This window comes from Pecten maximus, chromosome 1 (assembly GCF_902652985.1).
Source record: "Pecten maximus chromosome 1, xPecMax1.1, whole genome shotgun sequence".
NCBI lineage: Eukaryota > Metazoa > Mollusca > Bivalvia > Pectinida > Pectinidae > Pecten > Pecten maximus.
This window is the reverse complement of record NC_047015.1, coordinates 440,162-463,441: the sequence shown is the minus strand read 5'-3', so window position 1 is coordinate 463,441 and position 23,280 is coordinate 440,162. Positions and strand designations below refer to the sequence as shown.

General features: G+C 35.4%; 1 protein-coding gene across 1 annotated transcript in view; it reads left to right on the top strand.

Moving 5' to 3' along the window:
* Nucleotides 1-23,280, top strand: part of LOC117321769 (voltage-dependent T-type calcium channel subunit alpha-1I-like) — a gene marked incomplete in the record, with an annotated part of 230,926 nt that overhangs the window by 170,971 nt on the left and 36,675 nt on the right. The window contains 3 exon segments of the mRNA XM_033876300.1: nt 13,250-13,442; nt 15,316-15,467; nt 16,550-16,659. Coding sequence (XP_033732191.1) covers nt 13,250-13,442; nt 15,316-15,467; nt 16,550-16,659 — 455 coding nt within the window.

Below are 23,280 nucleotides of genomic sequence, written 5' to 3'. Positions count from 1 at the left end.
TCAACTTCTTCTCAATAACCAAGAGGCCCAGGGACTTGATATTGGACCTGTAGCATGCTGGGGTGAAGGGCTACAAAGTTTGTTCAAATAAATGGCCTTGACCTTCATTCAAGGTCATATGAGTCAAATAGGCTATAATCTTCAAACGACTTCTTCTCAATAACCAAGAGGCCCAGGGACTTGATATTGGGCTTGTAGCATGCTGGGGTGAAGGGCTACAAAGTTTGTTCAAAGAAATGACCTTGACCTTCATTCAAGGTCATATGAGTCAAATAGGCTATAATCTTCAAACGACTTCTTCTCAATAACCAAGAGGCCCAGGGACTTGATATTGGGCCTGTAGCATGCTGGGGTGAAGGGCTACAAAGTTTGTTCAAATAAATGACCTTGACCTTTATTCAAGGTCAAATGGGTCAAATAGGCTATAATCTTCAAACAACTTCTTCTCAATAACCAAGAGGCCCAGGGACTTGATATTGGACCTGTAGCATGCTGGGGTGAAGGGCTACAAAGTTTGTTCAAATAAATGGCCTTGACCTTCATTCAAGGTCATATGAGTCAAATAGGCTATAATCTTCAAACGACTTCTCCTCAATAACCAAGAGGCCCAGGGACTTGATATTGGGCCTGTAGCATGCTGGGGTGAAGGGCTACAAAGTTTGTTCAAATAAATGACCTTGACCTTCATTCAAGGTCACATGGGTCAAATAAGCTATAATCTTCAAACGACTTCTTCTCAATAACCAAGAGGCCCATGGGCTTGATATTGGGCCTGTAGCATGCTGGGGTAAAGGGCTACAAAGTTTGTTCAAATAAATGACCTTGACCTACATTCAAGGTCACATGGGTCAAATAGGCTATAATCTTCAAACGACTTCTTCTCAATAACCAAGAGGCCCAGGTACTTGATATTGGGCCTGTAGCATGCTGGGGTGAAGGGCTACAAAGTTTGTTTAAATAATTGACCTTGACCTTCATTCAAGGTCACATGGGTCAAATAGGCTATAATCTTCAAACGACTTCTTCTCAATAACCAAGAGGCCCAGCGACTTGATATTGGGCCTGTAGCATGCTGGGGTGAAGGGCTACAAAGTTTGTTCAAATAATTGACCTTGACCTTCATTCAAGGTCACAGGGGTCAAATAGGCTATAATCTTCATACGACTTCTTCTCAATAACCAAGAGGCCCAGGGACTTGATATTAGGCCTGTAGCATGCTGGGGTGAAGCACTACCAATTTTGTTCAAATAAATGACCTCGACCTACATTCAAGGTCACAGGGGTGAAATCGGCTCAAATCTGTAAACAATAATTTTGCGATAGCCAAGAGCCTCCAAGACCTGATATTAGGCCAATAGAATGCTGGAATGAAGGACTAGAAAATTTTTAATATGAATAAAACTAGCTTACAATGATATTTGAATAAAGAGGTAATCAACATAGTATCTTTAGAAATGACTTCAATCAACTTCAAAGTTGCTGTAGAGCCAGGTGAGCGATACAGGCCCATTGGGCCTCTTGTTATACATTGTTTGGTTCCCAGACTGACTACATTGTTATACATTGTTTAGTTCCCAGACTGACTACATCGTTATCAATTGTTTAGTCCCCACACTGACTACATCATTATAAATTATTTGTTCCCAGACTGACTACATTGTTATAAATTGTTTGTTCCCAGACTGACTACATTGTTATACATTGTTTAGTTCCCAGACTGACTACATCATTATAAATTGTTTAGTTCCCAGACTGACTACATTGTTATAAATTGTTTGGTTCCCAGACTGACTACATTGTTATACATTGTTTGGTTCCCAGACTGACTACATTGTTTGTTCCCAGACTGACTACATTGTTATAAATTGTTTGTTCCCAGACTGACTACATCATTATAAATTGTTTAGTTCCCAGATTGACTACATTGTTTGTTCCCAGACTGACTACATTGTTATACATTGTTTAGTTCCCAGACTGACTACATCGTTATCAATTGTTTAGTCCCCACACTGACTACATCATTATAAATTGTTTGGTTCCCAGACTGACTACATTGTTATAAATTGTTTGTTCCCAGACTGACTACATTGTTATACATTGTTTAGTTCCCAGACTGACTACATCATTATAAATTGTTTAGTTCCCAGACTGACTACATTGTTATAAATTGTTTGGTTCCCAGACTGACTACATTGTTATACATTGTTTGGTTCCCAGACTGACTACATTGTTTGTTCCCAGACTGACTACATTGTTATAAATTGTTTGTTCCCAGACTGACTACATCATTATAAATTGTTTAGTTCCCAGATTGACTACATTGTTTGTTCCCAGACTGACTACATTGTTATACATTGTTTGGTTCCCAGACTGACTACATTGTTATAAATTGTTTAGTTCCCAGACTGACTACATCATTATAAATTGATTGGTTCCCAGACTGACTACATTGTTATTAGTTCCCGGACTGACTACATTGTTATAAATTGTTTGGTTCCCAGACTGACTACATTGTTATAAATTGTTTGGTTCCCAGACTGACTACATTGTTTGGTTCCCAGACTGACTACATCATTATAAATTGTTTGGTTCCCAGACTGACTACATCATTATAAATTGTTTGGTTCCCAGACTGACTACATTGTATCAATTGTTTGTTCCCACACTGACTACATTGTTATAAATTGTTTAGTTCCCAGACTGACTACATTGTTATAAATTGTTTGTTCCCAGACTGACTACATTGTTATCAATTGTTTGGTTCCCAGACTGACTACATTGTTATAAATTGTTTGTTCCCAGACTGACTACATTGTTATAAATTGTTAGTTCCCAGACTGACTACATTGTTATCAATTGTTTAGTTCCCAGACTGACTACATTGTTATAAATTGTTTGGTTCCCAGACTGACTACATTGTTATAAATTGTTTGTTCCCAGACTGACTACATCGTTATAAATTGTTTGGTTCCCAGACTGACTACATTGTTATAAATTGTTTGGTTCCCAGACTGACTACATTGTTATAAATTGTTTGGTTCCCAGACTGACTACATCATTATAAATTGTTTGGTTCCCAGACTGACTACATTGTTATAAATTGTTTGGTTCCCAGACTGACTACATTGTTATCAATTGTTTGTTCCCAGACTGACTACATCATTATAAATTGTTTAGTTCCCAGACTGACTACGTCATTATAAATTGTTTGGTTCCCAGACTGACTACATTGTTATAAATTGTTTGGTTCCCACACTGACTACATTGTTATACATTGTTTGGTTCCCAGACTGACTACATTGTTATAAATTGTTTGTTCCCAGACTGACTACATCATTATCAATTGTTTAGTTCCCAGACTGACTACATTGTTATACATTGTTTGGTTCCCACACTGACTACATTGTTATAAATTGTTTGTTCCCAGACTGACTACATCATTATAAATTGTTTAGTTCCCAGACTGACTACATCGTTATAAATTGTTTGTTCCCAGACTGACTACATTGTTATAAATTGTTTGGTTCCCACACTGACTACATTGTTATAAATTGTTTGGTGTCCAGACTGACTACATTGTTATAAATTGTTTGTTCCCAGACTGACTACATCAATATAAATTGTTTAGTTCCCAGACTGACTACATCATTATAAATTGTTTGGTTCCCAGACTGATTACATTGTTATAAATTGTTTGGTTCCCACACTGACTACATTGTTATAAATTGTTTGTTCCCAGACTGACTACATCATTATAAATTGTTTAGTTCCCAGACTGACTACATTGTTTGTTCCCAGACTGACTACATTGTTATACATTGTTTGGTTCCCAGACTGACTACATTGTTATAAATTGTTTAGTTCCCAGACTGACTACATCATTATAAATTGATTGGTTCCCAGACTGACTACATTGTTATTAGTTCCCGGACTGACTACATTGTTATAAATTGTTTGGTTCCCAGACTGACTACATTGTTATAAATTGTTTGGTTCCCAGACTGACTACATTGTTTGGTTCCCAGACTGACTACATCATTATAAATTGTTTGGTTCCCAGACTGACTACATCATTATAAATTGTTTGGTTCCCAGACTGACTACATTGTATCAATTGTTTGTTCCCACACTGACTACATTGTTATCAATTGTTTAGTTCCCAGACTGACTACATTGTTATAAATTGTTTGTTCCCAGACTGACTACATTGTTATCAATTGTTTGGTTCCCAGACTGACTACATTGTTATAAATTGTTTGTTCCCAGACTGACTACATTGTTATCAATTGTTAGTTCCCAGACTGACTACATTGTTATCAATTGTTTAGTTCCCAGACTGACTACATCATTATAAATTGTTTGTTCCCAGACTGACTACATCGTTATAAATTGTTTGTTCCCAGACTGACTACATTGTTATAAATTGTTTGGTTCCCAGACTGACTACATTGTTATAAATTGTTTGTTCCCAGACTGACTACATCGTTATAAATTGTTTGGTTCCCAGACTGACTACATTGTTATAAATTGTTTGGTTCCCAGACTGACTACATTGTTATAAATTGTTTGGTTCCCAGACTGACTACATCATTATAAATTGTTTGGTTCCCAGACTGACTACATTGTTATAAATTGTTTGGTTCCCAGACTGACTACATTGTTATCAATTGTTTGTTCCCAGACTGACTACATCATTATAAATTGTTTAGTTCCCAGACTGACTACGTCATTATAAATTGTTTGGTTCCCAGACTGACTACATTGTTATAAATTGTTTGGCTCCCACACTGACTACATTGTTATACATTGTTTGGTTCCCAGACTGACTACATTGTTATAAATTGTTTGTTCCCAGACTGACTACATCATTATCAATTGTTTAGTTCCCAGACTGACTACATTGTTATACATTGTTTGGTTCCCACACTGACTACATTGTTATAAATTGTTTGTTCCCAGACTGACTACATCATTATAAATTGTTTAGTTCCCAGACTGACTACATCGTTATAAATTGTTTGTTCCCAGACTGACTACATTGTTATAAATTGTTTGGTTCCCACACTGACTACATTGTTATAAATTGTTTGGTGTCCAGACTGACTACATTGTTATAAATTGTTTGTTCCCAGACTGACTACATCAATATAAATTGTTTAGTTCCCAGACTGACTACATCATTATAAATTGTTTGGTTCCCAGACTGATTACATTGTTATAAATTGTTTGGTTCCCACACTGACTACATTGTTATAAATTGTTTGTTCCCAGACTGACTACATCATTATAAATTGTTTGGTTCCCAGACTGACTACATCATTATAAATTGTTTGTTCCCAGACTGACTACATTGTTATACATTGTTTGGTTCCCAGACTGACTACATTGTTTAGTTCCCAGACTGACTACATTGTTATAAATTGTTTGGTTCCCAGACTGACTACATTGTTATAAATTGTTTGGTTCCCAGACTGACTACATTGTTATAAATTGTTTAGTTCCCAGACTGACTACATTGTGATAAATTGTTTGGTTCCCAGACTGACTACATCATTATCAATTGTTTGGTTCCCAGACTGACTACATCATTATAAATTGTTTGTTCCCAGACTGAGTACATCATTATAAATTGTTTAGTTCCCAGACTGACTACATTGTTATAAATTGTTTGGTTCCCAGACTGACTACATTGTTATAAATTGTTTGGTTCCCAGACTGACTACATTGTTATAAATTGTTTGGTTCCCAGACTGACTACATTGTTATAAATTGTTTGTTCCCAGACTGACTACATTGTTATAAATTGTTTGGTTCCCCGACTGACTACATTGTTATAAATTGTTTAGTTCCCAGACTGACTACATTGTTATAAATTGTTTGTTCCCAGACTGACTACATCATTATGAATTGTTTGGTTCCCAGACTGACTACATTGTTATAAATTGTTTGGTTCCCAGACTGACTACATCATTATAAATTGTTTGGTTCCCAGACTGACTACATTGTTATAAATTGTTTGTTCCCAGACTGACTACATCATTATGAATTGTTTGTTCCCAGACTGACTACATTGTTATAAATTGTTTGGTTCCCAGCCTGACTACATTGTTATAAATTGTTTGGTTCCCAGACTGACTACATTGTTATACATTGTTTGTTCCCAGACTGACTACATTGTTTAGTTCCCAGACTGACTACATTGTTATAAATTGTTTGTTCCCAGACTGACTACATTGTTATAAATTGTTTAGTTCCCAGACTGACTACATCATTATAAATTGTTTAGTTCCCAGACTGACTACATTGTTATAAATTGTTTAGTTCCCAGACTGACTACATTGTTATAAATTGTTTAGTTCCCAGACTGACTACATTGTTATAAATTGTTTGTTCCCACACTGACTACATTGTTTGTTCCCAGACTGACTACATTGTTATACATTGTTTGGTTCCCACACTGACTACATTGTTTGTTCCCAGACTGATTACATTGTTATACATTGTTTGGTTCCCAGACTGACTACATTGTTATACATTGTTTGGTTCCCAGACTGACTACATTGTTATACATTGTTTGGTTCCCAGACTGACTACATTGTTATACATTGTTTGTGCCCACACTGACTACATTGTTATACATTGTTTGGTTCCCACACTGACTACATTGTTATACATTGTTTGGTTCCCAGACTGACTACATTGTTATACATTGTTTAGTTCCCAGACTGACTACATCGTTATAAATTGTTTAGCCTCACACTGACTACATCATTATAAATTATTTGTTCCCAGACTGACTACATTGTTATAAATTGTTTGTTCCCAGACTGACTACATTGTTATACATTGTTTAGTTCCCAGACTGACTACATCATTATAAATTGTTTAGTTCCCAGACTGACTACATTGTTATAAATTGTTTGGTTCCCAGACTGACTACATTGTTATACATTGTTTGGTTCCCAGACTGACTACATTGTTTGTTCCCAAACTGACTACATTGTTATAAATTGTTTGTTCCCAGACTGACTACATCATTATAAATTGTTTAGTTCCCAGACTGACTACATTGTTTGTTCCCAGACTGACTACATTGTTATACATTGTTTGGTTCCCAGACTGACTACATTGTTATAAATTGTTTAGTTCCCAGACTGACTACATCATTATAAATTGATTGATTCCCAGACTGACTACATTGTTATAAATTGTTTAGTTCCCAGACTGACTACATTGTTATAAATTGTTTGGTTCCCAGACTGACTACATTGTTATAAATTGTTTGGTTCCCAGACTGACTACATTGTTTGGTTCCCAGACTGACTACATCATTATAAATTGTTTGGTTCCCAGACTGACTACATCATTATAAATTGTTTGGTTCCCAGACTGACTACATTGTTATAAATTGTTTGGTTCCCAGACTGACTACATCATTATAAATTGATTGGTTCCCAGACTGACTACATTGTTATAAATTGTTTGGTTCCCAGACTGACTACATTGTTTGGTTCCCAGACTGACTACATCATTATAAATTGTTTGGTTCCCAGACTGACTACATTGTTATACATTGTTTAGTTCCCAGACTGACTACATTGTTTGGTTCCCAGACTGACTACATTGTTATACATTGTTTGGTTCCCAGACTGACTACATTGTTTGGTTCCCAGACTGACTACATTGTTATACATTGTTTAGTTCCCAGACTGACTACATTGTTTGGTTCCCAGACTGACTACATTGTTATACATTGTTTAGTTCCCAGACTGACTACATCATTATAAATTGTTTAGTTCCCAGACTGACTACATTGTTATAAATTGTTTGGTTCCCAGACTGACTACATTGTTATACATTGTTTGGTTCCCAGACTGACTACATTGTTTGTTCCCAAACTGACTACATTGTTATAAATTGTTTGTTCCCAGACTGACTACATCCTTATAAATTGTTTAGTTCCCAGACTGACTACATTGTTTGTTCCCAGACTGACTACATTGTTATACATTGTTTGGTTCCCAGACTGACTACATTGTTATAAATTGTTTAGTTCCCAGACTGACTACATCATTATAAATTGATTGATTCCCAGACTGACTACATTGTTATAAATTGTTTAGTTCCCAGACTGACTACATTGTTATAAATTGTTTGGTTCCCAGACTGACTACATTGTTATAAATTGTTTGGTTCCCAGACTGACTACATTGTTTGGTTCCCAGACTGACTACATCATTATAAATTGTTTGGTTCCCAGACTGACTACATTGTTATAAATTGTTTGGTTCCCAGACTGACTACATCATTATAAATTGATTGGTTCCCAGACTGACTACATTGTTATAAATTGTTTGGTTCCCAGACTGACTACATTGTTTGGTTCCCAGACTGACTACATCATTATAAATTGTTTGGTTCCCAGACTGACTACATTGTTATACATTGTTTAGTTCCCAGACTGACTACATTGTTTGGTTCCCAGACTGACTACATTGTTATACATTGTTTGGTTCCCAGACTGACTACATTGTTTGTTCCCAGACTGACTACATTGTTATAAATTGTTTAGTTCCCAGACTGACTACATTGTTATAAATTGTTTAGTTCCCAGACTGACTACATCATTATAAATTGTTTAGTTCCCAGACTGACTACATTGTTATAAATTGTTTAGTTCCCAGACTGACTACATTGTTATAAATTGTTTAGTTCCCAGACTGACTACATTGTTATAAATTGTTTGTTCCCACACTGACTACATTGTTTGTTCCCAGACTGACTACATTGTTATACATTGTTTGGTTCCCACACTGACTACATTGTTTGTTCCCAGACTGATTACATTGTTATACATTGTTTGGTTCCCAGACTGACTACATTGTTATACATTGTTTGGTTCCCAGACTGACTACATTGTTATACATTGTTTGGTTCCCAGACTGACTACATTGTTATACATTGTTTGTTCCCACACTGACTACATTGTTATACATTGTTTGGTTCCCACACTGACTACATTGTTATACATTGTTTGGTTCCCAGACTGACTACATTGTTATACATTGTTTAGTTCCCAGACTGACTACATCGTTATAAATTGTTTAGCCTCACACTGACTACATCATTATAAATTATTTGTTCCCAGACTGACTACATTGTTATAAATTGTTTGTTCCCAGACTGACTACATTGTTATACATTGTTTAGTTCCCAGACTGACTACATCATTATAAATTGTTTAGTTCCCAGACTGACTACATTGTTATAAATTGTTTGGTTCCCAGACTGACTACATTGTTATACATTGTTTGGTTCCCAGACTGACTACATTGTTTGTTCCCAGACTGACTACATTGTTATAAATTGTTTGTTCCCAGACTGACTACATCATTATAAATTGTTTAGTTCCCAGACTGACTACATTGTTTGTTCCCAGACTGACTACATTGTTATACATTGTTTGGTTCCCAGACTGACTACATTGTTATAAATTGTTTAGTTCCCAGACTGACTACATCATTATAAATTGATTGATTCCCAGACTGACTACATTGTTATAAATTGTTTAGTTCCCAGACTGACTACATTGTTATAAATTGTTTGGTTCCCAGACTGACTACATTGTTATAAATTGTTTGGTTCCCAGACTGACTACATTGTTTGGTTCCCAGACTGACTACATCATTATAAATTGTTTGGTTCCCAGACTGACTACATCATTATAAATTGTTTGGTTCCCAGACTGACTACATTGTTATAAATTGTTTGGTTCCCAGACTGACTACATCATTATAAATTGATTGGTTCCCAGACTGACTACATTGTTATAAATTGTTTGGTTCCCAGACTGACTACATTGTTTGGTTCCCAGACTGACTACATCATTATAAATTGTTTGGTTCCCAGACTGACTACATTGTTATACATTGTTTAGTTCCCAGACTGACTACATTGTTTGGTTCCCAGACTGACTACATTGTTATACATTGTTTGGTTCCCAGACTGACTACATTGTTTGGTTCCCAGACTGACTACATTGTTATACATTGTTTAGTTCCCAGACTGACTACATTGTTTGGTTCCCAGACTGACTACATTGTTATACATTGTTTAGTTCCCAGACTGACTACATCATTATAAATTGTTTAGTTCCCAGACTGACTACATTGTTATAAATTGTTTGGTTCCCAGACTGACTACATTGTTATACATTGTTTGGTTCCCAGACTGACTACATTGTTTGTTCCCAAACTGACTACATTGTTATAAATTGTTTGTTCCCAGACTGACTACATCATTATAAATTGTTTAGTTCCCAGACTGACTACATTGTTTGTTCCCAGACTGACTACATTGTTATACATTGTTTGGTTCCCAGACTGACTACATTGTTATAAATTGTTTAGTTCCCAGACTGACTACATCATTATAAATTGATTGATTCCCAGACTGACTACATTGTTATAAATTGTTTAGTTCCCAGACTGACTACATTGTTATAAATTGTTTGGTTCCCAGACTGACTACATTGTTATAAATTGTTTGGTTCCCAGACTGACTACATTGTTTGGTTCCCAGACTGACTACATCATTATAAATTGTTTGGTTCCCAGACTGACTACATCATTATAAATTGTTTGGTTCCCAGACTGACTACATTGTTATAAATTGTTTGGTTCCCAGACTGACTACATCATTATAAATTGATTGGTTCCCAGACTGACTACATTGTTATAAATTGTTTGGTTCCCAGACTGACTACATTGTTTGGTTCCCAGACTGACTACATCATTATAAATTGTTTGGTTCCCAGACTGACTACATTGTTATACATTGTTTAGTTCCCAGACTGACTACATTGTTTGGTTCCCAGACTGACTACATTGTTTGTTCCCAGACTGACTACATTGTTATAAATTGTTTAGTTCCCAGACTGACTACATTGTTATAAATTGTTTAGTTCCCAGACTGACTACATCATTATAAATTGTTTAGTTCCCAGACTGACTACATTGTTATAAATTGTTTAGTTCCCAGACTGACTACATTGTTATAAATTGTTTAGTTCCCAGACTGACTACATTGTTTGTTCCCAGACTGACTACATTGTTATACATTGTTTGGTTCCCACACTGACTACATTGTTTGTTCCCAGACTGATTACATTGTTATACATTGTTTGGTTCCCAGACTGACTACATTGTTATACATTGTTTGGTTCCCAGACTGACTACATTGTTATACATTGTTTGGTTCCCAGACTGACTACATTGTTATACATTGTTTGTTCCCACACTGACTACATTGTTATACATTGTTTGGTTCCCACACTGACTACATTGTTATACATTGTTTGGTTCCCACACTGACTACATTGTTATACATTGTTTAGTTCCCAGACTGACTACATCGTTATAAATTGTTTAGCCTCACACTGACTACATCATTATAAATTATTTGTTCCCAGACTGACTACATTGTTATAAATTGTTTGTTCCCAGACTGACTACATTGTTATACATTGTTTAGTTCCCAGACTGACTACATCATTATAAATTGTTTGTTCCCAGACTGACTACATTGTTATAAATTGTTTGGTTCCCAGACTGACTACATTGTTATACATTGTTTGGTTCCCAGACTGACTACATTGTTTGTTCCCAGACTGACTACATTGTTATAAATTGTTTGTTCCCAGACTGACTACATTGTTTGTTCCCAGACTGACTACATTGTTTGTTCCCAGACTGACTACATTGTTATACATTGTTTGGTTCCCAGACTGACTACATTGTTATAAATTGTTTAGTTCCCAGACTGACTACATCATTATAAATTGATTGATTCCCAGACTGACTACATTGTTATAAATTGTTTAGTTCCCAGACTGACTACATTGTTATAAATTGTTTGGTTCCCAGACTGACTACATTGTTATAAATTGTTTGGTTCCCAGACTGACTACATTGTTTGGTTCCCAGACTGACTACATCATTATAAATTGTTTGGTTCCCAGACTGACTACATCATTATAAATTGTTTGGTTCCCAGACTGACTACATTGTTATAAATTGTTTGGTTCCCAGACTGACTACATCATTATAAATTGATTGGTTCCCAGACTGACTACATTGTTATAAATTGTTTGGTTCCCAGACTGACTACATTGGTTGGTTCCCAGACTGACTACATCATTATAAATTGTTTGGTTCCCAGACTGACTACATTGTTATACATTGTTTAGTTCCCAGACTGACTACATTGTTTGGTTCCCAGACTGACTACATTGTTATACATTGTTTGGTTCCCAGACTGACTACATTGTTTGGTTCCCAGACTGACTACATTGTTATACATTGTTTAGTTCCCAGACTGACTTCATTGTTATAAATTGTTTGGTTCCCAGACTGACTACATTGTTATACATTGTTTGGTTCCCAGACTGACTACATTGTTTGTTCCCAAACTGACTACATTGTTATAAATTGTTTGTTCCCAGACTGACTACATCATTATAAATTGTTTAGTTCCCAGACTGACTACATTGTTTGTTCCCAGACTGACTACATTGTTATACATTGTTTGGTTCCCAGACTGACTACATTGTTATAATTGTTTAGTTCCCAGACTGACTACATCATTATAAATTGATTGGTTCCCAGACTGACTACATTGTTATAAATTGTTTAGTTCCCAGACTGACTACATTGTTATAAATTGTTTGGTTCCCAGACTGACTACATTGTTATAAATTGTTTGGTTCCCAGACTGACTACATTGTTTGGTTCCCAGACTGACTACATCATTATAAATTGTTTGGTTCCCAGACTGACTACATCATTATAAATTGTTTGGTTCCCAGACTGACTACATTGTTATAAATTGTTTGGTTCCCAGACTGACTACATCATTATAAATTGATTGGTTCCCAGACTGACTACATTGTTATAAATTGTTTGGTTCCCAGACTGACTACATTGTTTGGTTCCCAGACTGACTACATCATTATAAATTGTTTGGTTCCCAGACTGACTACATTGTTATACATTGTTTAGTTCCCAGACTGACTACATTGTTTGGTTCCCAGACTGACTACATTGTTATACATTGTTTGGTTCCCAGACTGACTACATTGTTTGTTCCCAGACTGACTACATTGTTATAAATTGTTTGGTTCCCAGACTGACTACATTGTTATACATTGTTTGGTTCCCAGACTTAAAACATTGTTTTTCATTTGTTTCAGCCCCAGATCAACTACAACGAGTGGCGCCTTTTGTACTTCATCTCATTCCTACTACTGGTTGGATTTTTTGTCCTTAACATGTTTGTTGGTGTGGTTGTAGAGAACTTTCACAAGTGTCGTGAAAACCAGGAGAAAGAAGAGAGAGCCATTAGGGCTGCAAAACGCTCTCAGAAGATGGAGGCCAAACGGAAGAGTGAGCTTGGTTTACTGTGTCTGAAGCACAAACGATACTCTTACAAGGGGCTTCCTTTTAATATCTGTTTATTAGCCCATTATCATCAGGTAGTGGACTGTTTATTAGCCCATTATCATCAGGTAGTGGACTGTTTATTAGCCCATTATCATCAGGTAGTGGACTTTTTATTAGCCCATTATCATCAGGTAGCGGACTGTTCTTTGTTTATTAGCCCATTATCATCAGGTAGTGGACTGTTTATTAGCCCATTATCATCAGGTAGTGGACTGTTTATTAGCCCATTATCATCAGGTAGTGGACTTTTTATTAGCCCATTATCATCAGGTAGTGGATTGTTTATTAGCCCATTATCATCAGGTAGCGGACTGTTCTTTGTTTATTAGCCCATTATCATCAGGTAATGGACTTTTTATTAGCCCATTATCATCAGGTAGTGGACTGTTTATTAGCCCATTATCATCAGGTAGTGAACTGTTTATTAGCCCATTATCATCAGGTAGTGGATTGTTTATTAGCCCATTATCATCAGGTAGCGGACTGTTTATTAGCCCATTATCATCAGGTAGCGGACTGTTTATTAGCCCATTATCATCAGGTAGTGGACTGTTTATTAGCCCATTATCATCAGGTAGTGGATTGTTTATTAGCCCATTATCATCAGGTAGCGGACTGTTCTTTGTTTATTAGCCCATTATCATCAGGTAGCGGACTGTTTATAAGCCCATTATCATCAGGTAGCGGACTGTTTATTAGCCCATTATCATCAGGTAGTGGATTGTTTATTAGCCCATTATCATCAGGTAGCGGACTGTTTATAAGCCCATTATCATCAGGTAGTGGACTGTTTATTAGCCCATTATCATCAGGTAGTGGATTGTTTATTAGCCCATTATCATCACGTAGCAGTCTGTTTATTAGCCCATTATCATCAGGTAGTGGATTGTTTATTAGCCCATTATCATCAGGTAGTGGATTGTTTATTAGCCCATTATCATCAGGTATTGGACTGTTTATTAGCCCATTATCATCAGGTAGTGGACTGTTTATTAGCCCATTATCATCAGGTAGCGGACTGTTTATTAGCCCATTATCATCAGGTAGTGGACTGTTTATTAGCCCATTATCATCAGGTAGTGGACTGTTTATTAGCCCATTATCATCAGGTAGCGGACTGTTTATTAGCCCATTATCATCAGGTAGTGGACTGTTTATTAGCCCATTATCATCAGGTAGCGGACTGTTTATTAGCCCATTATCATCAGGTAGTGAACTGTTTATTAGCCCATTATCATCAGGTAGTGGACTGTTTATAAGCCCATTATCATCAGGTAGCGGACTGTTTATTAGCCCATTATCATCAGGTAGCGGACTGTTTATTAGCCCATTATCATCAGGTAGTGGACTGTTTATTAGCCCATTATCATCAGGTAGTGGAGCTTATATACAGTTAATTGCAGTTCTCCACACTTTGTCACATGACTATAGTGGATAATTAATTAGGACCTTATATACAGTTAACTACAGTTCTACACACATTGTCAGATGACTAGTGGATAATTAATTAGGACCTTATATACAGTTAAGTACAGTTCTCCACACATTGTCACATGACTAGTGGATAATTAATTAGGACTGAGGTTTTGAACATGTACAAGCTCCTCAATGGAAGTTGGCGAATTTGACTTTTTTTTAAATTGAGTATATATTAAATTGTAGCTAATTATTTCAGGCATTTTGATATTGAATGTAAACGATAAGAACCAATCTATGCCTTCATTAAAAGATTTACTTAATATCATCAAAAATGACATAGGATAGCAGACAACATTTATCTGATCCACCTGTACACTAACAAACAACTACCTTACAGAGCTCAACAGACCACCCTATTGGGCCAACTACAACAAATGCCGCCTGCTCATCCATGCTGTTGTCAATAGTAAATACTTTGACCTTGCCATTGCTGGGGTTATAGGGTTAAATGTCATCACCATGGCAATGGAATATTACATGATGCCTGCTGTAAGTATATTATATCGACAACAAAAACATATACAATAGGATATGCATTATTCTTTCTGCTACTATATTTGTATAGGGAAAGGTCATTAATCTATTTATATATAGAGAGGTCATTAAGTTATTTATATAGGGAGAGGTCTTTAAGTTATTTATATAGGGAGAGGTCATTAAGTTATTTATATAGGGAGAGGTCATTAAGTTATTTATATAAGGAGAGCTAGGTCATTAAGTTATTTATATAGGGAGAGGTCTTTAAGTTATATAGGGAGAGGTCATTAAGTTATTTATATAGGGAGAGCTAGGTCATTAAGTTATTTATATAGGGAGAGGTCATTAAGTTATATAGGGAGAGGTCATTAAGTTATTTATATAGGGAGAGGTCATTAAGTTATTTATATAGGGAGAGGTCATTAGGTTATTTATATAGGGAGAGGTCATTAAGTTATTTGTATAGGGAGAGGTCATTAAGTTATTTATATAGGGAGAGGTCATTAAGTTATTTATATAGGGAAAGGTCATTAAGTTATTTATATAGGGAGAGGTCATTAAGTTATTTATATAGGGAGAGGTCATTAAGTTATTTATATAGGGAGAGGTCATTAAGTTATTTATATAGGAGAGGTCATTAGGTTATTTATATAGGGAGAGGTCATTAAGTTATTTATATAGGGAGAGGTCATTAAGTTATTTATATAGGGAGAGGTCTTTAATTTATTTATATAGGGAGAGGTCATTAGGTTATTTATATAGGGAGAGGTCATTAAGTTATTTATATAGGGAGAGGTCTTTAAGTTATTTATATAGGGAGAGGTCATTAAGTTATTTATATAGGGAGAAGTCGCTAATCTTTTTATATAGTGAGAGGTCATTCAATTACTTATATAGGGAGAGGTCGTTAATCTGTTTATATAGGTAGAGGTTTCAAATATAATAATATAGCAAGAGGTCTTGAATATATTTATAAAGCGAGAGGTCTAAAATATATATATATAGCGAGAGATTGCATTATTCTCTATATTTAATGTGACAGAAGTGAGACGGATTGTTTTATTCGTTCTGAATTGTTGGCTTAATTATTTCAGGAGCTACAATTTACTTTGAAGATCTTCAATTACTTTTTTACGAGTGTTTTCATCATCGAAGCCACAATGAAGATTATAGCTCTGGGTATGATGAGGTACATCAAGGACAGGTGAGTTTCCAGAGTGACCTGGTCATAGTTGGGTCACGCTGGGTAGAGCTGTATATAAACAAACCAGCTACTGTATTATTACACATTGTTAGTGGCTTTACGTGTATGGATGTACACCATGTATCGCACGTTTTACAGCCATTGACACCTACCGACCTTAACATTGCTGTAAGACGTGTGATTGCTATGTGTTGTTACCTATGATTATATTGTTGTTTGTTGTATAATCAGCAGTGTTGTCAGTTAACTCCCCCATCTCCACAGAGAGTACATAAAGGATTTTAAATGATGGCACTTAAGTTATGACCTCAAACTTATCTTGTAGAAGAGTTGGGAACTAAGTACAGATTCATGTGCATTTCAGTTTAGGATAAATATTGCAACTCCTCATCAAATTTTTATATGAATGACAACATGTACTTTACACAGTACTAACCATGTACTATACACAGTACTAACCATGTACCATACACAGTACTAATCATGTACTATACACGGTACTAATCCATGTACTATACACAGTACTAACCATGTACTATACACAGTACTAACCATGTACTATACACAGTTCTAACCTTGTACTATACACAGTACTAACCATGTACTATACACAGTACTAACCATGTACCATACACAGTACTAACCATGTACTATACACAGTACTAACCATGTACCATACACAGTACTAACCATGTACTATACACTGTACTAACCATGTACTATACACAGTACTAACCATGTACTATACACAGTACTAACCATGTACTATACACAGTACTTACCATGTACTATACACAGTACTAACCATGTACTATACACAGTACTAACCATTAACTATACACAGTACTAACCTTGTACTATACACAATACTAACCATGTACTATACACAGTACTAACCATTAACTATACACAGTACTAACCTTGTACTATACACAGTACTTACCATGTACTATACACAGTACTAACCATGTACTATACACAGTACTAACCATGTACTATACACAGTACTAACCATGTACTATACACAGTGCTAACCATGTACTATAAACAGTACTAACCATGTACTATACACAGTACTAACCATGTACTATACACCGTACTAACCTTGTACTATACACAGTACTAACCTTGTACTATACACAGTACTAACCATGTACTATACACAGTACTAACCAATTTGTACCTTTTTAACCAACCCGGCCTAAACCCCCTTAAATACACATTCTAACCATGTATATAAACAGACTCCTGTACTATCCCCAAAAGTACTTACAAGTTTTAACCAGTACTAACCCGTTAAAATTACTGGGACTAAACCCTTACTAACCAATACTAAACCCTGTACCCCCCACATACAACCATTTTAAAGTACCAAATTCTAAACCCTAACCCTGTACCCTACCCAGTACTAACCTTAACCTACACAAATTTTAAAAACCCTGTAATTAAACAGTACCAAAACCCCCTTCCATACAGGGAATAAAAATGTACTAAACTGGGAAAACCCTGACTATACACAGTACAACCAGTTTTAAAACACAGTTACTAACCTGTAATTTCACAGTTTTAAACCATGTACCATACCATACAAACCCTGTACCTAACTACTAACCAGTAATAAAAAAGTTAAACCCTTTGTTTTTACTAAAAATGTACTAACCATTTAAACCCCCATGTACCTATACACAGTACTAACCATGTACATACACAGTACTACCATGTACTATACCCAGTACTAACCATGTACTATAAGGTAAATTAAACCCGGGACCATACCGTCCTTAAACCCTTCTAACACATACTAAAAGTACATACACCAAGGGCTAAACCAAAACCAGGGACATAAACCCACTAAACCCTGTACCAAAACCGGGACTAAACCCTGTCTATCACATACTAACCATGTACTATAACGGGATAACCAAAGCCCATAAAACCAAAATTGTTACTTTAAAACCATTTACTTATTTTCCGGTACTTAATCCCTTAAATTTACACAGTACTAACCCGTCTGACAAAAAGTACTAACATTTACTATTTTTTTTTACCAAAGGGATTTTAAAACCCCTTGTTAAACCCTCACAGTACTACCTGTACTATAACAGTATTTAAACCCTGTACTATACCAAAAAACTAACCCCTGGAAATAGACCCAGTAGGAAAACCCTTCATAAACGGTTTCCCATGTCTATACCGGGACTAACCATGTCCCCAACCAAATTTCTAACCATGGACTAACACAGTAATACCTGTAATTTACCGGGAAAAACCCGGGCTATACCGGGGACTAACCCTTTTCCTTTCACGGGACAACATTTACTTACACAGTACAACCATTAAAATTTCACATACTAACCAGTACCTTTCACAGGGACAACCCTGTTTCTATACACATTTCTAAACCCTGTAATAACCCCATTTCTTAAATGTTTTACAAAAAGTAAATAAACCTGTAATTCACGTACTAACCCTTAAATATTTCACATTATTAACCCTGTAAAAATACACCCGAAACTTTTAACCCGTAATATAAACATATAACCCTGGAATAAAACCAAACTAACCCCTTTATACACAGTCCCACCCCTGGACTTTACACAATACTAAAAAATGTACTATAAAATTTCTAACCAGTCTATTTCCCCGTTAAACCCTGTACAACACAGACTAACCCTTACTTTCACAGTATTAACCCTGTTTCATACACGTAAAAACCATTACATTTAAATACCAACCCGTACTTTAAACCTGTATATCCCCAGTACTTAAAACCCTTTTCTTACCCGTACTAACCAAAGTACTATACCCAAAAAGGGACTTAAAAAGGGAATACACATACTAACCAAAGTAATTTCACAGTACTAACCAAATTTTAAAAAAACCAGTTCCCCAACCCTGTACCCCTTTCCCAGTACTAACCATGGACTTTACACCCGTACAACCCAATTAAATAAAACAGTTTTCCCCCTTTTACTTTTAACAAATAAACCAAAGTCCCCTACACAGTACCAAACCCTGTAAAATTTACCCATTAAATAACCCCGACTTTAAACATAAAAAGGAATATACACAGTACTAACCAGGCCCCCCAAAATAAACTCCCTTAAAAAAGCTCATTTTATTACAAATCTTTAACCCCCCCTTACATTCCCTACAAAATTTTTACCCCCCATTAAAAAATTTTTAATCCCCTTTTTCCTACACCTCTTACCCAAAAAAATTCCAGGGCCCAAAAAATTGGGAACCCCACACATTACTAAAATTTTTAATCCGTCCAAAAACCCCCTTAAACCCCCATTTTTTAACATTTATTTTACAAGTAGAACCAAACTTTTAAATTCCATTTTTTTAAAAGGTTTTGAACCAAGGACAAGGGTACTTTTTTAAACCACTTTTCTAATTTTTTAAACAGTTTAAAGACCCAAAGTACCCTTTTAAAGTAAAACCTTAACTTGAAAATAATTTTAAAAATTTACTTTCCCCAGTATTAAAAATTTTTCTTCCATTCATTTTTCCGGGGAAATTTTTTGGCCCCCAAACCCTAAACCCCCCTTTCTTGCTGCCATTTTTCCTTAAAAATATTTTTAAAAAACCCCCCTTACAAATTTTTTTTTAACCCGGCCCTTTAAACCAAAGGGGAAGTTTAATTTTTTTAAAACTTAAAATTTCCTTTTTCCTTTACAAACCTAAGGGGAAAAGCAAATTACTCAGAAAAGGTTAAACCCCTCCAAAAAACCTTTCCCCCGGGCCCCATTTTTTTGTTTTTTTAGTTTTTTCCAAAATCTTCCAACTTTTTTTGGTTTCCTGTTTTTTTTAAAATTTTTTAAAAGACAAGGAAAAAAGATTTTTTAAAAACCTTTTCTTAATTTAAATTTTTTGGGGTTTTGAAAAAATGTTTTAAAAATTTAGCACCCCCCAGGTTTTTAATGGGGGACAAACCCGGGGGGCCCTTTTAAATTTTAAGTATTTTTTAAAATTTACTTTCCATATTTAACACCCTAAGTTTTTTAAACTATTTCTTTCACATTTTTACCCTTTGGGTTTTAAATTTCCCTTTCAATTTTCCTTTGAAAAATTAAATTTGGTTTACGTTCCTAGCTTACCTAAATTTTATTTGACAACATTTTTTAAAACACCTGAAAATGGGGTTTTTTGGCTTTTTTGGCCCCGGGAAAAAGGCGAATTTAAATTTCCGGAAAAAGTTAACCCAATGAAAAGAAAACATGAAAAAATTGCCTTTTTTCGGGGCAACCCAAAAAAAACCCGTTTTAAAAAATGTTTTATTTATACCCCCCAACAACACTTTTAAAAATAAAAAAGACCAGGCGGGGATCTTCGAAAAAAAAAAATTAATTTTGGTTCATTTTTTCCCAAAAGTTTTCTCAAAAAAAAATGCCTGGTTTAGTTTTTGTTTAAAAAAAAATATAAAGGCAAAATTTTTAAAAATGCAATGATAAGAAATTTTAACCCCTTTTATTTTAAAAAAAGGGAAAAAAATTTTCCAAAAGATTTAGGGGGAAAAAAACAGGGGAAAATTTTGTGGGCCCCCAAAATTCCTTGGGGCCGGAAAAATTTAAGTTAAAATTTACAAATATTACATTCCCCAATTTCATTCCTTTTTACATTAAATTTACATTTCCTTGACTTACCTTCCCAAGGGTTAATTTTTTTGAAAAATTCTTCCAATAAAACCCCGGGCCCAGGGGGTTTAATAAATTTTGTTCCCCTGGGGTTTTTTTGTTGAAAAAAAAAAAAAAAAAAAAAAAAAAAAAAAAAAAGGGGGGGGGGGGGGGGGGGGGGGGCTTTTTTCCAGGGTTTGTTTCAAAATAAATTTAAAAGGTTTGGAAACCTTCAAAAAAAAAAAACAAGGTTCAAAAAAATTTGGGGTTCCCCCCAAAAAATTTGGGGGAAAAAACAAATTTTTTTTAAAAAAAAGTAAATAAAATTTTCCCCTTGGGGGGGAAGGTGTTCTACAAAAATTGTAAATTTTATTACCCTGGGGTCTCACGTTTGCCCCCGGGGAGGGGGTACACTATGCTATATTTTATAGATGGAAATCACAACTTTGATTATCATTTGTTTGACTTCTATTGGAATTCATTCTACCTTTCTTAACATTATCAACATGGGTCAATTTAACTGAAATATTTCAAAACTCATGTGATCGTTAAGGCCAATTTGCCTCTTGTTTCATATTTCCCTTTGTAAAGAATCCATTTTTAGCTCACCTGCCCAAAGGCAGTTTGCCCCTTTATCATGAAACAAGATTGTTGGAATTTACATGTGTCGTGTTAAAATTATATTAAAGTCGTTAAGTTTAATCCCTACAGAAGTAATTAATACATAAAGAAAAACTCAACAACTCGTCTTTAGCGCTTTCATTGCATCTCGGCATTTATTCAGACTGATTTATTCAAAGTTTGTTGTGACGACGTAATGATTTTATTATATATATATCAATCACTGAATCAACTTGATGCAAAATCAGCTGATAGTTTTTGTGGTTTGACACCTCTATTTGAGTTTTGTGTTTCAGCAGTGTTAGGCTGTATTTACTCCTTTTTGTGACTTGTCATTTGCAATGTAAATATAATATTGTCAGCACTTCTCAACTGTCAGAAACTGATCATCATCATGAGTGTCATTAATTCAATGCTAGTAGAACCTCCCTCCTGTTAATATGGAGATATTTAAATGGTTTTTGAGTCATATTATCTAGAATAGCAAAGTTACAATTATAAGGATCACTTTTATTGTATGCATGTATATTATTTAAAACCATATAACTCATTAATCATTTTCATGGATTTATATCAATGGTAAGGTTTGTCCTATGATGGGGTAAGATTTGTCATATGATGGGGTAAGATTTGTCCTATGATGGGGTAAGATTTGTCCTATGATGAGGTAAGATTTGTCCTATGATGGTTAGATTTGTCCTATGATGGAGTAAGATTTGTCATATGATGGGGTAAGATTTGTCCTATGATGGGGTAAGATTTGTCCTATGATGGGGTAAGATTTGTCCTATGATGGGGTAAGATTTGTCCTATGATGGGGTAAGATTTGTCCTATGATGAGGTAAGATTTGTCCTATGATGGTAAGATTTGTCCTATGATGGGGTAAGATTTGTCCTATGATGGGGTAAGATTTGTCCTATGATGGAGTAAGATTTGTCCTATCATGGGGTAAGATTTGTCCTATGATGGAGTAAGATTTGTCCTATGATGGGGTAAGATTTGTCCTATGATGGGGGTAAGGTTTGTCCTATGATGGAGTAAGATTTGTCCTATAATGAGGTAAGATTTGTCATATGATGGAGTAAGGTTTGTCCTATGATGGGATCAGATTTGTCCTATGATGGGGTAAGATTTGTCATATGATGGGGTAAGATTTGTCCTATGATGGAGTAAGGTTTGTCCTATAATGAGGTAAGATTTGTCCTATGATGGGGTAAGATTTGTCCTATCATCAGGTAAGATTTGTCCTATGATGAGGTAGGATTTGTCCTATGATGGAGGTAAGATTTGTCCTATGATGGGGTCAGATTTGTCCTATAATGAGGTAAGATTTGTCCTATGATGGAGTAAGATTTGTCCTATGATGGAGTAAGATTTGTC